At 55.1% G+C, this 16,108-nt stretch overlaps 2 protein-coding genes across 2 annotated transcripts; one reads left to right on the top strand and one right to left on the bottom strand.

The window, feature by feature from the left end:
• Window positions 1-17: 17 nt before the first annotated feature.
• On the top strand, window positions 18-4,352 carry LOC311377460 (Golgi SNAP receptor complex member 2-like). The gene is made up of 6 exons (XM_084491347.1): window positions 18-175; window positions 721-785; window positions 1,458-1,566; window positions 2,444-2,576; window positions 2,717-2,857; window positions 3,829-4,352. Exons 1-6 carry the CDS (start codon window positions 147-149, stop codon window positions 3,988-3,990), a joined length of 639 nt encoding a protein of 212 aa, XP_084347473.1. The 5' UTR covers window positions 18-146; the 3' UTR covers window positions 3,991-4,352.
• A 2,030-nt stretch (window positions 4,353-6,382) lies between these two features.
• LOC311377461 (G patch domain-containing protein 8-like) lies at window positions 6,383-16,014 on the bottom strand. The gene is made up of 6 exons (XM_084491348.1): window positions 15,482-16,014; window positions 13,205-13,272; window positions 12,306-12,392; window positions 11,625-11,768; window positions 11,101-11,231; window positions 6,383-10,809 (listed from the first exon to the last, which is right to left on the bottom strand). Exons 2-6 carry the CDS (start codon window positions 13,229-13,231, stop codon window positions 6,408-6,410), a joined length of 4,791 nt encoding a protein of 1,596 aa, XP_084347474.1. The 5' UTR covers window positions 13,232-13,272; window positions 15,482-16,014; the 3' UTR covers window positions 6,383-6,407.
• Window positions 16,015-16,108: the final 94 nt, after the last annotated feature.

Here is a 16,108-nt window from a genome sequence, read left to right as displayed (position 1 = left end):
GCTGGTGACGTGTGCAGTCAAGTCCACCGCTGCCGCCGCTGCGAAGCTAAGCGGCTAACCCGAGCTGCTCAGACGTCGGGATAGAAGTGAACTCTCTCTACGACAACACGGTTAAAAAACATAAGACCAATTTCAGCAGAGCGAAAATGGAGACGCTATATCACCAGACAAACAAGTGAGTGCGTCTAGTCTCCTCGGTTGATGCGGTCTGACTTGAGCCTACTAACTTTACAGGGCGACCGATGCGATGGACATACCTGTTAGCTAATTATAGCCGACCAGTGAAAGCATCACTTTAGGGGTGATACGTGCTGAGCGTCATGTGTAAAAGTGATCGCCAAAGGCTAATATCGTCAACTAACTCAACTACAGGTAGCTAAATAGGACGACCGGGGTAAACATTTCAACACACACGCACGCACACACACACACACACACACACACTTACACACACACACACACACACACACACACACACACACACACACACACACACCGTTCACAAGCATCCAATGGCTAGGGTTAAATTCAAGGCTCCTGCAAATTAACTTAAATGATAAGCTTTCGATAAATAAAACGTATTACTGTAAAACATTCGTCATACAATAACATAAGATAATAGATAAGTAAAAGAAAGCATAGGCAATGTTCTCCAATGTGTTTGTCCAATGACTGTTTGCTTTTGCGTTCTCTTTCTTCATCCATCCTGTCCGTCATTAGGGAAATCCACGAGGTGCAGTCTTATATGGGTGGTTTGGAGAAGACGGACCGAGAGTCGGTACACCGTGAGTTGACACGTTTATGACGCAATATTATGCACACGTTATTTTAACTTTGTAATAATCATCAGATATCTGACTCTGAATATTTCATTCATATGTTGACTGTATTTTATTTCATTGCTGCTCTTGTCTCGGGCTGCAGCCTAGAATGACACGGATGCAGCGTTAACCTTAGTTTCGTGTTTTGAATGGTAGTCTCATGTTTTGCTGTAGTGAATGCTGGAAACATCTGCTCTGCGCCAAGCTGGTGCCTACACAGGAAGTACTTAGGGTGCGGGGGGCTTGGGTGGAAGGCTGGGTGTTGTGTGAGAAGCCGTACGAGTCATTTTCTAGATAATAGTGGGAGTCAGCCAGCCAGCTGCCCCATGACAATGACATCAACTTGCATGTTAAGGGAGGGAAGGATGTGGCAATGCTTACACTGATTGGGACGAACCGTCTGGACAAACTGGCACTGCTGTAGACCATTAAAAACGCCATGAGTTGTTATTAAGTTGTAGGGGATATAATCTTTTTTTGGGGCAATCCTGATTAGAGGTTGTCATCACGAGAGCTGAACGTAATTACTGGGCTTCTTCTTTTGTGTTATCGCTGCATTCAATGCTAGCTCGCTTAATTATAAGCGGCTATTAGCGACAGCAATTTTATTCCTCTCCTTTTTGCTTTTTCTTCAAGTATTGGAAAATGACATTCAGGCGCGAGTCGACAGGATCTTCACACACGTCGAACGCCTCGAGATCCTGGCCAGCAAGGAGCCGCCAAACCGTCGCCAGAACGCCAAGCTGTAAGTTCCAACAAGTGTTTTTTTTTTTTGTTGTGGCTGGCAAAGGGGGCGATCAGGGACCTGTACAGTGAGAGGGCACCAGGGTTGGGGTCATGAGATCGCTCCTTCCCCTGCCCCCTGTGGCGTTGTGTCTCTCGCTCTTATGAAAACATCTCACTAGTAGTCCCCCCCCCCGTCACCACCACCACCACCACCACCACCACCAGCAGCATTCCTTCTGCATTGGGCAACGCATCGTATCTGAGCTGGGTAAACAGGCCCGAGGGCAGGCCTCTTGTGATCTCCCGAGGAGCTGTGGTCCCGCCGCGGGGCGGGGCGCGGCCGCGACGTCCAACAGCGTGGAGGCGAAGAGTTGCGCGAGTCCCCGCAGCGGCGAGCTGCCTTCTCGTTACAGCCGGCCTCAGATTTGATGCACAAAACCGTAATGGGTCACTGTTATGTATTTCGTTTACTATTTACCATTCACTATTTACTCGTATCTAAAGAGACACTGAATCAAGAAGAAGGTCAGTCGTGAGTAGATTGGAGGGGGAGGCAACTTTACGCAAGGATTTGTACCACCGACGCGTGGGGATTGAACCCAGTACCTTTCGGCTGAGAGCCAAACCTGCTAGAGACAACACCATCTTGCCCACGCCTGAATAACAAATCTTTTTTACTGAAGGATTGACCAACTGAAATGACGGCAAACGCTAAATCCTTGCCGTAACACTTCCAAGGGAAGTTTAGTTTAGTCTTAGTTTATTAGTTTGTTATTGATTTAACTGTACAGTAAAAGGAGCAGCTTCAGCCTATTGGGCTCATCTCCAGCTGTAGTCCCCGGCCGGTTGTCAATAGGCGACCGAAGAGCGCTAACCGCTGTCCGCTCTGAACGCAGGCGCGCCGACCAGCTCAAGTACGACATCCAGCACCTCCAGACGGGCCTGAGGAACTTCCAGCACCGCCGCTACCAGCGGGACGCCCAGGACCGAGAGAGGGAGGAGCTCATGAGTCGCACCTTCACCACCAACGTGAGTCTGAGCGACACGATCCCGAAACTCACGGTAACGTGTATGAACCCAACCACCGGGCGGCTGCTGCTGCTGCTGCTGCTGCTGGCACAGACCGAGGGAGTTGTTATGGAACGGCATTGCCGTTGTCATGGTTGCAGGATGCAGACACCTCCATCCCCATGGACGAGACGCTACAGATGAACTCCAACCTGCACAACGCCCACCAAGGCATGGACGACCTCCTCGGCAGCGGCTCCAGCATCCTCAACGGCCTACGGGATCAGAGAGGCACGCTCAAGGTGTGTGCGCGCGCGCGTCTCTTTGTGTGTTTTTGTTGTGCAGTCACACACACACACACACACACACACGTAGACGCGCTCTCACTCGCGCTCTCACACGCACGCACGCACACACACACACGTACACACACACACACACACACACACACACACACACACACACAGGGTTGACGTTATTGTGTCTATCGTGATCACAATAGGGCCGGGCTAAGTGTGCCCATCAGGGTGAGCCTGCGTTGTGCAGGGAGGACAAGCTCTTCCTGGGTTTGAGTCGGTCGCTCTCTTATCAGGGTGTGCCCTCGGGGAATCGGCCCGCTGGACCTGGCTGGTCACATGGTCTGGTCTGTGGAGGCCGTGGGAAAAAAAAAAAAGAGACCACATTTCCCCCACGTCAAGCAGCCACAGCCGGGCAGAGAGAAAGGGAGGGCGTTTTCTAGAAGAGGTCTGGTCAAAGGTCCCATGACACGCCACCAGGTGTGAGTGTGATTAGCTGTCACGAGCCCTTTTGAAAATCGGGCTCTTATGACTTCACAGGTGGGCGTGTCCACCTAGATGTACGCTGGATGGATCAGTCTACCAGCCTACCCAGTGGACTGTAGCAAACGTTGCTCATCTATCCGTCACACAACTAGGGGGACACGCCCACTTGTGACTTCAAAACGGCTTGTAAGGGCTAATCACACTCACACCTGGTGGCATGTCATGGGCCCTTTAATATATCTTTGTGGGCAGGTTATATTGTGGCTAGGCTCTAGTGGTGGACTCCCAGATGACAGGCACTGGGTTGGATGTTCACCGTCCACAGCCTTGAACAAGATATACCCGAGCACATACCCGCTCATTAGTTACAGGTCTCCTTTCACTTTGGATAAAAGCGTATGACGAAATTGCAACTCGTAATAACAATGCATTTGTGTATGGAGTCCTGTTCAGTGCTTTTAAGTGTCAAATCGTCCCAATGCGCCACGCAGGGCACCCACAAGAAGATGCTGGACGTGGCCAACATGCTGGGGCTGTCCAACACGGTGATGAGGCTGATCGAGAGGAGGGCCACGCAGGATAAGCTCATCATGATCGGAGGCATGTTGCTCACCTGTGTCATCATCTTCCTGGTCATCAGATACCTCGGCTGAGCGAACGGCAACGCTCCCGACGGGGAGACGCTTAGGTTATTTCTGGGGACAGTGTTCTGCACCACAGCCCTCCTGACGATATGTGAAGAAACAAGGAAGGAAGCACCGTTTGATGGTGCTTCCTTTCGGACAAAGGACAACGTCGCCACCTTCTCCTTTGTAAAATGATTGTGGTATCGGTTTTCAATGTTGGCTCTTAGTACTTGGTGATATTGCAAGGACAGCTTAGGTATTGCATCAAGTATTTAATTTCACTCCAAAAGATGACGTTGATTTAACTTTGGATCGATGACCTCCGTGGTTTGCTTAGCCATAGTATTTAGCTCCACCTGAAACTGTAATCCAACAGATTTAGAAGTAGAGTTTCTTCCTGCTTGCTGTCTTCTCTTTTAATCTCTTATCAAGCATCCATTCTGTTGTCTTTTTAATACATGTGCCACTGGAGAAACAGGGCTTTTGGAGAATTATTTAAAAGTAATCGTACATTAAATAGGTTTCCCAATTTCAAAATGTGTAATGATGTTCAATGAGGATTACGATGTACCAGGGTTAAACAATGCTGGTTACAGGGACCTTTTGTCACTTTGATAATAAAATACTGACGTTGATACTTAGTAACCATAGGATTCAAATTTGGGTCCAATCTCACTACGTCAGTGTTTTAACTGTTATTTGAATAAATAAGTCAAGTACCTGTGATTGTTGTAAACATGATTTCAGAAAAATGCACAACTGTCATTCAACAATTCTACATTTGCTAGAAGCAGCTCACCACTAGACTACAAACTTGCCACTTTACTTTATCCCACGAGAAACCTTTTCTGGCTTTCTGGCGCCACCTAGAGATTTGTTTTAGATCAACCCCTTGTGCCTTCAATTGAATTCAAAGACTGAATTACCTGTGACATAGTATCGTGTGCTACTGCTAGTGTATGTGGTCAAGTTGCGGCTGGCAAACTATAGAAACATACAAACAATGAAACTCAAAAAAGATTTTATTTGCACAAGCGTAAGATTAAAAAAACAAAACCTCTACTGTTTTACAAATCAGTATCCTTCGACATCCCCGGCCTTAGCAAAGAGTTTGGAAAATACCTCAATAAATTACACATGCATGTGTCCATTCTTCAATGTTGTCAATCACCCTGCCGTTCCAATAGTCGCTCCTACTCCCTAGAATGTTAATAGGTTTTAAATGCAGCAATTGTATTTACAAAATTACACAAAAAGCTAAATTGAGCCTTTTTTTTCTTTTAAAGAGCATTTTTGGAAAATAACTTAAAAACAAGAAAAATACAATTATTGCAGTATACTACAATCATTGTTACATGATGCAAAAAGGAGCATCTTGACGTACAGATGTCAGTGCAAGTCAGGTGTCCCCCCCGCCCCGCCCCTTCCCCACCGTCGCCTCCTATTGGCCCTGGGAAAAGGACCTTCATCTCCCAGCAACCAGGGTGGTAGGGAGACCACCTAGAAACGTTATTTCCTCAATTAATTCAGAAAAAAAAAAAAAAACAATATTCATTCATGTGACAACTCAGACCAACATGGGCACCACTGCATAAAAGTTATTACGGGCGTCATATTGGTGGGATTTTCTTTTTTTTTTCACATTACACACCGATTTTATTTACAACTTAACTTTTTAGCGATTATTATTTAGCTAGACAGCCCCCACCCCCCTCCCCCTCCCCCCCGGAGACCCGATGTATAAACCAGGCTGACTTACTGCAACATAACTCAATATCCAGTAGACGCTAAGTCACGGCTCGCTAGAGACATCGGGGTACATGACAGAAGCGGCGCCTTCCCGGTCTTCCTACGCTTTGCGCGGCTCTCGATCTTTGCCTACAACATGATTCTGCTGAATCGCTTCGGCCACAGCGGGCCACTCTTTTATTTTGGGGGGGGGGCTGTAGGAAATGGTTAACAGCATTGTAAAACGACAATCATTCTTTTAAACGGTTTGGAAAAAAAACACAAAAAACGAAATACTCCAGTGGTTTCTTTCACTTAGGTTTCAACGTTAATAAAACAAAGCTCGTCCGAACACACCCTAAAGTCCACGTTTAGAGCACCCAGTGTAAAAACATAAGGGTAAAGTGTCGCCATTACCGTGAATAGAAATTATCTTTGCAGCCAGAAGCATGTAATAGTGTTCATTTTGACCCTTTTTGACGACGCGTAAACCGCTGTCTGGCTGCGTAGTGCACCTCCACCCGGGCGGTGCCTTGTACCGAGCACCAGCCACCGGCGGCGGGCCACCGCCCTCACACTGGAGGGGGCCCCTCACCCCCCCCCCCCCGACATCTCGGCTCCGTCCCTCCTTCCCCCACCCTCAGATGCATTAACTTCATTTCAACTCCCTCTGCCCCCCGCCCGCCCCGCCCAAAATCCACCGTCAACCTCTTCCCTCACGAGCCGTGGTTAGGAGGGTGCTGTAGGTCCTGCCCTGAGAATATCGGGTGGAGGAGGGGGTGGAGCTGGAGGGCGGCGGCCGCGGCGGCCTGCGAGGCCCGGGGGGCAAAGAGCGTGGGGTAGAGGGCGGCGTGGGGCATGTGGTGCAGCGCCATGGGCGTGTGGTGCAGCGCCGAGGCGGGGATGATGTGTATGGGCTGGCCGGAGAGGAAGGCCGTGTGGTGGGCGGGGATGAGGCCGTGCCCTATCGAGTGGCCCAGGGTGTGCCCCAGGGAGTGCCCCAGGGAGTGACCCAGGGAGTGACCCAGGGAGTGGCCCAGGTGAGACAGGGAGATGGGCGTGAGGTGGTGCTGGGGGATGTGGTGCACCTGGGCCAGCTGGGGGTGGGCCGGGTGGGCGTGGTGGGCGTGGTGCGCGTGGTGGGCGTGGGCGGGGTGCAGGCCCATGGCGGCGGCGGTGGCGGCGTGGTGCTGCAGTATGGCGTGCTGCACCGTGGTGATGGAGGTGGCCGAGGCCATCGACACGGCCGGCTGCTGGATGTGGATCTGCTGCATCTGCTGCTGCGGCGGCGCCGGCGCCAGGCTGGCCGCCGCCGCAGCAGCCGCGGCCGCCGCAGCCGCCGCAGCCGCCGCCGCCGAGGGGAACGTCTTGACCTGCTTGGCCATCAGCTGCTGCTGGATGTGCTGCTGCGCCGCCTGCTGCAGCTTGCCGTACTTCTCCATCTCCTCGGGGGTGAAGGTGATGGGCTGGCTCTCCAGGGGGGCCAGGCCGTCCTCCTCGGGGTCCATGCACTCGTCCTCCAGGCTGGGGGGCGGGTAGGAGGGGTAGCCGTGCTGCATGGCGGGGTGCTGCTGCTGCTGCTGCTGCTGCAGGTCGGCCATGAGCGGCTCCAGCATGGCGCCCTGGGACGGGTCCTGGCCGGGCTCCCCCGGGTAGTGGGCCATCAGCGGGACCGACTCCTGCTCAAACACCTGCGGGCCGTCGAGGAGGAGCTGGGGGTCGGCGGCGGCGGCGGCGCACGGGTGCAGCGCGTCCTCCGCCGCCGCCGCCGCCGCCGCCGCCACAGAGTTCTGGGCGAGGACCTCCGCCTTCTTGACGGGCGGGGCGGCGGGTGGCGGCGGCGGTGGCGGCGGGGGGAACTCCCGGATGGGCTCCACCAGGATGACCTCTCGCTCCGCCTCGGGGGCCGTCTTCCCCCCCGGCGGCTTGTCGCCGTCGCCCGGCCGCACCAGGGGGATGACGGCGGGCCTCTTCCCCGACTGGAGCTTCCCGAACAGGGGCAGCATGGCTTTGCTCCCCGCCGAGGGGGGCAGCTTGGGGCCGAAGTAGCCCTGCGGCGGGTCCTTGATCTTCCCGCCCGGCTTGTTCCCGGCGGGGTCGTCGCCGCCGCCCCTCTTGGACTGCACCTTCTCCAGGAGCTGCCGCGCCGTCAGCGAGTTCCTCTGGTCCCCGGCGTCCCGCGACGGCCCCGTGCGGTGGAGGCCCTGCGAGGCCGACGGCGCGTGGCTGTTGCGGCCGGGGCCCCCCCCGCCGCCGCCGCCGCGCGCCGAGCGGGGCGACTGCGAGCGGTAGATGCGCGAGCGGTTGAAGTCGCGCCGGCGCTCGGCGCTCTGGCCGCGGCTCCGGGCCCCGCCCCCGCCCCCGCCCCGCCGCGGCGAGGCCTTGGTGGAGCCCGACGAGCGGCTGGCCGAGCTGCGGCTGTAGCTGCGGCGCCAGGAGCGGGCGCTGCTGCTGCTGCTGCTGCTGCTGCTGCTGCGGCTCCGGCTGCTGGAGCTGCGCGAGCTGCTGCGCTTTGGCCGCCGGCCCCGCCGCTTCCGGCGGGCGCCGCGGCTGCGGGAGCGCGAGCGCGAGTCCTCCGACGACGACGACGAGTAGTGGCGCCGGCGGGAGCGCCGGTGGCCGCCGCCGCCGCCTCCGCCGCCGCCACCGCCTCCTCCGCCGCCGCGCCGCTCGTACTCAGAGTCCGACGAGCGCTTGGAGTGCCGCCGCTGCCGCCGCCGCCCGCCCGTGCTGTAGTCGCTGTAGCTGTCCGAGTAGCTGCGGCGGCTGCGGTGGCTGTAGCCGCTGCTGGCCGCCGAGCTGCGCTCCGAGCTGCTCGAGTAGGAGCGGCTGCGGGACGCCTGGCCGTGCGGGCGCCGCCGGCCGCCGCCGCCGCCGCTGCGACGCTCGCCGTCCCGCCGGGACGAGCGGCTACGGGAGCGGCCAGAGTCCTGGCTGCGGTGCTGCTGCTGCTGCTGCTGCTGCCGCTGCTGCTGCTGCTGCTGCTGCTCCCGGGGGCTGGAGCGGCGGTGGCGGGAGCGCTTGGCGCCGCTGCCGCCGCCCTCGTCCTCGCTCTCGCTGCTGGGCGGCCGCCCGGGGCCCGAGCTCTTCTGGGCCGCCGCCGAGCACGAGGTGCCGGGGGCCGCGCCGGGGTCCGTCTTCTGCCGCTTGGTGCCGTTGTGCTCCTCGGGCCCGCCGGGGGCCTTGCCGCCGCCGCCGCCGCCGTCGGAGGAGGCCTTGCCCGATCCTTCCTCCTCCACTACGGACGGCTTGGCGGGGGCTTCCTTGCCGGGACGCTTCCGCTTGCCGGGGTCCGTCCCGGAGGGCCCGGCGGCGGCGGCGGCGGTCGGCAGGTGGACCGAGGAGGCCACCGCCTTGTCCTCCGCTTTGGGCTTGGACTTGGGCTCCTTGGCCGGCAGCTGCTCCTCCTCCTTGTCCTCCGTCTTGTTTTTGCTCTTCTTTCGTTTGTGTTTCTTCTTCTTCTTGGGCTTCTGCCCGGCCGCCTCCGCCTCCGCCGCCGCCCCGTCCTCCGCCGCGCCGCCCTTCTCTTTGTGTTTGGAATGCTTGCCGGATTTCTTGTGCTTCTTCTTTTTCTTCTTCTTCTTAGCGCTGGCAGCGGCGGCGCTGCCATCGGCCGCCTTGGCCTCCTCCTCCTCCTCACCGTCCGCCTGCACTCCGTCCCCCTTCACCGCGCCTTTCTCCTTGTCTGCGCTGGGCCCCGGGTGGGCCGTCGCCTCTACGTCTGTGGCCGCGGGGGGCTCCGTCTCCGCCCCCTTCGCCGCCGCCGCCGTCGTCTCCTCGCATGGTTTTGCGGACTTCGCAGCTTTCCCACCACGCGCACCTTTGTTCCGGGAAAGCTTGAAGTCAAAATAAAGCGGGTTGCAGCTGTAGGACAGGGAGGGCAGGGCCTTGGTGAACTCCAGCAGCTCCGACGGCCACTGCAGGGTGGTGCTCTCGTCTTTGCTCAGCACCGGGAAGAACGGCCCCGTGGGGATCTTCGGCCCGGCGTGGCCGTCGGCCGCCTCCTGCTTGGGCTCCCGCTCCGGTATGGCGGCGGCGGGCGGGCCGGGCTCCGCCGCGCCCTTCTCGGCCGCGCACGCGGCGGCGGGCGCCTCCGTCTTCACCTTGGCCGTGGCGGGCGGTGGCTCGGGGTTGGTGGCGGTGTTGTTCCCCGCGTCCTGCTCCTTCTCCTGCTTGCACCCTGCGCCGCTGGGCTCGGAGGAGGGGACCTGCCCAGCGGGGCTGTCCTGCACCTTCTGCTTCTTCTCCTCTGGCCCCTGCTCCTCCGCCGCCGCCTCCTTCTTCTTCTTCTTCTCCTCCTCCACCACCACCCCCTCGTCGCCGTCCTTGAGCTCACACTGGTCCGTGGCCCTCATGAAGAGCAGGAACTGGAAGCGGGGCTTGACGCGGCAGTGCGTGGGCGGCGTGTAGTGGTAGTACTGGGGCTCCTGGCCGGCGTAGCCCTCCTCCCGCCGCATCATCATCTTCAGCTTGTTCAGCGTGGCGGCCAGGGACGCGCCGTCATCCTGCGGCTGCTGCTGCTGCTGCGACGCCGCCGCCCCCTCCTCCGTCCCCGTCGCGCCGCCCGCCTCCTCGCTGCCGCAGCCGCCTCCCCCGCTCCCCCCTCCTCCCTCCCCTCCCCCGTCCCCTGTCCCGCCCTTGGGGCTGTCCGTGCCGCTGGTGGATGCCGCCGCCTCCTCCTGCGGCCCCGTCGTCTTGTCGCCCTCCTGGCCGCCGCCGCCGCCGCCGCCGCCGTCCTCCTCCTCGCCCTCCATGGCCTCCTCGCCGTGGTCGGCGAACACCACCGCCGCCGTCACCAGCTTCACGGGGGCCTTCTTGGCGAAGGAGAAGGACACGGAGACCTTGGACGCCGCAGCCGCCGCCGCCGCCGCCGCGGCCAACGTGGGCGAGGAGGCGCTCCGCTTGCCCAGGGAGAAGCTGATGGCGGGCGCGGGGCCGGGCTTGGGCGAGGCCTGCCGGGCGCTCGGCTCCGCCGGGACGGGCGGGGCCTCGGCGGCCGGGCACTCGGCTGCCGGGGCGAAGGCGGTCTCGGCGGCGGCCGGGCTGTCGCCGTCCTCCATCGCCTCGCCGTCCACCTCGACCGTGGTGGGCTTGAACATGGGGCCGCTCCCCGGCGTGCTGGGGGGGGGGGGGGGGACACAGAAGACGGGAGGTGTGAGGACATGACGGGACGGGTTCAGGTTGTGGAGATAACGGTGGTTTAGTTTCTCATCGTTGGCGTTATTCGCTCTGTCCCCCTCCTACATTTTTTTTTTACAACCCCTGGGAACAGCAGCATACCCCCTAGCAGCGTTTAAAAGGGAGACAATCGTCACGAAACCCGTACGATCCTTTGTTTCTGGGCAGAACTATGACCACAGTCGTGTGAGTGCGTGTCCAGCAGGGGGCGCTGGTGGCGCAGCGGCTCACCGGTCCTGTTGTTTCCGCTGCTCGGCCAGCTCGTGCAGCCTCCGCAGCATCTTCTCGTGCTTCTTCCCTCCCTTTCGGGAGCGAGAGGAGACGTTCCGCGCAAACTCCCTCTGTTTGAGCTCTTTAAGCCGCTGCGTTGACAAATTGAAAAAGAAAAGTTCATGTGTTCGCTAATGCAGAAATCCAATAATCTATCTTGAACAAACAAGAAAAATCTTGTTATTCAATTTGTATTTTTTTTGGACTAGGACTTTTATCACATGCAAGTTTCCATCTAGAAGACTGGACAGGCTATATTTATTATTAATTGTCAAGTGGTTTAGCAGATGCTTTTATTCAAAGCCCTTCGAGCAATTTCAGATACAAGTCATTGTAAGGTTAGGGGCTGGAGTTGGGTCTTTTACTCAAGGATCCCTACAGATGGGCTGTGGATATTAGGGACAGGACCCAGAACCTTTCGTCTGGGAGTCAAACACCCTGACCACAGGACAATCCTGCCTTCGGCCGGGTCAAACCTCCCTCACCTGCTTGTGAGCATGGTCGTAGGAGTTGATGTGGTTGTCAAACTCCTGGTGTTTGGTGTACTGCTTGTCGCACAGTTCACAGTAGAAGTTGGCTCTCAGTTCCTCCAGAGCTTTGGCTATGGCTTTCTCCTTCTCCACCTGGTCCTGTGGGGTTCGGTAGACAACAAGCAACGTCAGCCTGGCAGGGAGCGGAACGAACCGTAGCAAACGTAGCACACAGTTTCAATAATGCAGAACGTGGTGCCAATAACGTCTACCTCGACGGTACAACTCAATCTCGTCTAGGATTAGTACATTTGATCTCATTACGTACAAACGTGGGTTTGTACGCAATGAGATCAAATTAATGCGTGTACATTTGGGTTAGAGGACATATGGTCTCTCTCATAAACGGTCCCTTTGTCGAGAGATATGTTAACGTACAAGCCACAGCTCGAGGCTGCACAGGGTTCACCCGTACCCTCACTAGGTGCGCAGTCTCTGTTGTGAAATGGATCGCGGCGTCACAGACAGCCTGCGGTTCCTCTCATGCAGTGGCAAGGGCAACAATGATTAACTGTACTGGGTTGCGAAGCCGCAGAACAGCCGGCGGAGAAAGAGGGTCACCTTGAGCTTCGCCGACGCATGAAGGGCACAGTGAGGAGGGGAGGGGGGGGGGGGCGCTGGGGGGGTGTGTCTCACCTTGTACTTCTGTCGGAGCTCCTCTGTGTCCTCCTTCTCCACCTCAAGGACTCTCCGCTTCTCTGTGGCGTCCTCCGCATAGTCCAGCTGAGGAGAGAGAGAGGGGGGGGGGACGCGGTTACATTTATCCTCGTCGCACAAATCACGCTTTAGATGTTCAGAGTTCACCTAGACTCTGCATAGTCATCCAGCCCCCCCCCCCACCGACCGCACACTATTGTATGTTATTCGTCCTGGCACTTAATGTGCACACCTAATGTACCCACTTAATGTATGTTGTATTTGTATCATATGTCTGCTAAATGCCCTAAATGTAGATTCAAAATCTAAAGTCTGTCGGCAGACAAGCTCAAATCTGGGTGAACCGGACTGTTCACATTCTTTCGCTTCATATTTGTTTCGACCAACTGCGCAGCTGGAGGCTGGGATCTGCATGGGCGTGTTATTAGCCAACGTTAACTTGGCCAGCATTAGCAAACTTTTAAAAGATCTAATAAAGATTTCAAATCAACACACCGTTTAGACAGGAAAATGTAGAAATACACTTTTTTCTTATTTTCTTGTTCCGCTATTATGTAGTTGGGACTGCTGGAGCCCAGATTACCATTCCCTTAACCCCCTTATGTTGTGAACTGCAGCTACTAAGGTGTGTTGAGAGATCAAACATATGAAATGACTCTGACTCTGTTCTGATTCGACGGATTTCAAGTATAAAGAAAGTCAAACGTGATTTAATTCCATCGTGAATTTTAACCAATTCTAACCACCCCATTTTACTGCTAATCCTTTACCCATTTCATGATATGCTTGTTAATAAGACGGCACATTCTGCCCTAACAGCTCATTCGCCGCCATCGTCATACAGGTCTCGTTTCCTGGATACACCCCCCGTGACCCACCTCCATCTCCATGCGTCCCATCCCCATGACATCTTGTTTGAGGATGATGGGCACCGGGTCAGTGCGTCCTGCGGGGGAGGGGGAGGGGGGGGCAAACAGAGAGAGGACAGGGTCAGCTTGTGATCCCGGGACTAGCCGGAGTGGTTTCGGAGACAGCCTGCTTTAGAGCATAGGGCGTTGGGGGGGGTGGGGGTGGGGTGGGGTGGGGGGAGAGGGAGGTAGGACGGGGGGACGGGGGACGGGGGGGGGGAGTTAGAGGATTTTTGCCTTGAAGTGCAAAGAGACCAGAAAAGCTACAGTGAACCAAATACCAGCCATTCTCACAGCTTACTGCAGCCCCCCCCCCTCCCCCCCAAGGTGAGCGGGGATAAGCAATCCTTTGCTGTGCTATTTCATCTCAATAGCAGTTTTTTGTTCTTTTTCTTTTTGCGATCAATATGTAGGGTCAAATTGATAGCTCCTCTGGTACGATAGCGAGACCACGAGGGACTTTAACGAGTGGGAACACAAGACCAATAGTATTGAGTACGCGTAGTAGTGAATAGTGTGTACGTCAAAGCTATTTTTTTTTTTTTTTTAATCGTCTACAATATGGCGTTGTTTAGGCTGCTTAGGTACTCTCTCCCCTCCGTGCTGCAGTCCTGTTAAACCGTAACGCAGATTATATCAAGGGCAATACAGCCTGAGGGAGAGGAAGGTGGGGGAGGAGGGAGGGAGGGTAGGTGAGTGCTGATGACGCCTTTGCGCTGCAGCTTGCTAAAACACCACTGCGACAACAGCTAAGAAAACACCACATCCCCCCTCTTTGCTGCCATCCCAACTATTCTTTTAGCCCCCCATTTACTGCCTGCTCTAAAAAAAACAACGGGCCGACCGTCCCTTTTCCCTGCGGTCCTTGAAACGGGGGTCTGGCAGTTGTTAGAAAGCCTGGCTACCCTCCGTCCTCTCGTCTAGTCAAGCTATGTCACGTAAGCTGTGAAAAGAGCTAGATCAGAAGGAAATTAAACTGTTGGAAAAAAATAAATAAAAATAAAAATGAAAAAAAACACAAAATAAATGGATTTGAAAAAGAAAAATCCAAACTACTTTCGAGATTGACACAGAATTGCTTAATCCACTCATAATCAGCCAAACAAAGCAGAACGAGAGAAGAAGAAGAAGAGAGTAAAAAAAGGGACACAAGCACTGGACTACAGCAGAGTGACGTCACAGGCCAGGAATCGCCATGGTGACAGTGCAAGGGATGGGGATACTTACCTGGAGAGAGGCACAAGGACAAGACAGACAGACAGACATGGGACTCTTAAAACTAAGGCTGCGTAAATACTTTAGGCTAGTCTGCTGCAGCTACTGCTAGACAGATGCTTGATTAGATCATCAGATTTCAATTGTTCGTTTGGTTTCAGTTTTTTTTTCTTTTTCTCCGACTTTAGACGTTCATTTGTCCTATCAAAAGTCATTGTAGAGCTGCCTGTCTGGACTCCCGTTCCCTGCGCAGTGTCTGGCCGCGAGATAGCATTTTAACTCAAAAGAAATGTGTAAAAGTTAAGGGACCGCACAACGATACTAAATTGACTCATTCACTCCACCGCAAAGACTGAGAAAGGAGCATATGTTTAGGTGGTAGCCTCATGACTATTGGTATACTGCTGATTGCTTGACAGCTTTGTGGTGTGTGTGACATGGTGTGTGTGTGACAAATGTGAGTGTGGAAGCGTAATTAATTCATGTGTGAGCTGGCAGGCCATCCCGCAGTCAGACCACTGCAGTAGTGCGCTCCGACGGCGCCCCTTTTAACAGGTGGCACGGGGGAGTGGGAGGAGTCACAGGCCAGCGACCGTCTTTTAGTCAACGGAACGAAACAAAAAAAAAAAAACACAAATAAGGAGAAAACCACAGTGACAAATACTTTCGGCATTACCCATTCCAGTGGAAAAAGAAAGAGACCAGACAAAAAGAGTGCATCTAAAAAGAGGATCACGGGGTGTAAATCACAACGTAGGAGAGAAAAGAAGAACTGAGAACAAACGAAAAGGACAATGCTCTTAAAAAGGGGTAATGTATATGTTTTTACATACAAGCAGCAGAATGACCACTAATACAGAGAGAGATAGAGAGAGAGAGATAATTGAAAGCCTATGTAGCATTGGTGCTCTGATGACAAGGGGGGGAAAAAAAACAAAAAACAAAAAAAACAGAAATGGGAGAAACTTAAAAGAATCAAAAAAAAAATCAAAAATCAAAACAAATTCAATTGGGGGATAAAATAACATTTACCACTAAGTTTACCATCAGCACAACATGGGCAGGATCAAATAGCTGTAAAAAAGAAACACCAATTGGTTAAGCAGGAAGATTGAGGCACATAGAGTAGGTGGGGATGGGGTTGAGGGAGATGTAGGGATTAGAAAATAGAGAGGGGGAGGAGAGTTGGAGGCTTTTGTCCCTCTCCTCCTCCTCCTCCTCCTCCTCCATCCTTTTCCCTGTCCCCCCTTCCCTCTCTGGGCCTAGGTTCCTACAGGGTTCTCCTCTCACCACTTTGTCCAGACCAGCCGTCCCTGCCCCCCAGTGTCCTATCTGGGCTTCAACTTGCCCTTGCCCATTCAAAAAAAAAAAAAAATTGAGTCTAAAAACGGGGCACCCATGGTGGCTCCAACCAAAAAAAGAACCAAACTCCCCCATGAACACGGTGCGGTTCGCCTCAGCCCAATGACTGTGAGCCAGTGACTGGGTTCACTAGGAAAACCGGGAGGCAATCAGCTCCTCCGTTCGCGGCGGCGTGCATTGGCGAAGGGGAGTCGTTTAACCAATCAACGGGGCCGTACATGACCCACGCCAACCGTCTCGAAAAGAGAAGGACATGCTGAGGTGCCGTTTGTTTAAATCCTCCCCCGCCGTCTGCGT

Source organism: Micromesistius poutassou (assembly GCF_964030765.1).
Source record: "Micromesistius poutassou genome assembly, contig: SCAFFOLD_5442, whole genome shotgun sequence".
Taxonomy (NCBI): Eukaryota; Metazoa; Chordata; class Actinopteri; order Gadiformes; family Gadidae; genus Micromesistius; species Micromesistius poutassou.
This window is presented reverse-complemented; position numbering and strand designations above follow the sequence as displayed.

Excerpts from the sequence above, each read along its gene's own strand:
- LOC311377460 (XM_084491347.1), top strand. The coding sequence starts at position 147 with ATGGAGACGCTATATCACCAGACAAACAA. Across the intron at positions 786-1,457 it reads GGACCGAGAGTCGGTACACC|TATTGGAAAATGACATTCAG; the intron begins GTGAGTTGACAC and ends TTTTTCTTCAAG. Across the intron at positions 2,858-3,828 it reads ATCAGAGAGGCACGCTCAAG|GGCACCCACAAGAAGATGCT; the intron begins GTGTGTGCGCGC and ends TGCGCCACGCAG.
- LOC311377461 (XM_084491348.1), bottom strand. The coding sequence starts at position 13,231 with ATGGGGATGGGACGCATGGAGATGGAG. Across the intron at positions 11,769-12,305 it reads AGCTCCGACAGAAGTACAAG|GACCAGGTGGAGAAGGAGAA; the intron begins GTGAGACACACC and ends CGAACCCCACAG. Across the intron at positions 11,232-11,624 it reads ACGACCATGCTCACAAGCAG|CGGCTTAAAGAGCTCAAACA; the intron begins GTGAGGGAGGTT and ends TTGTCAACGCAG.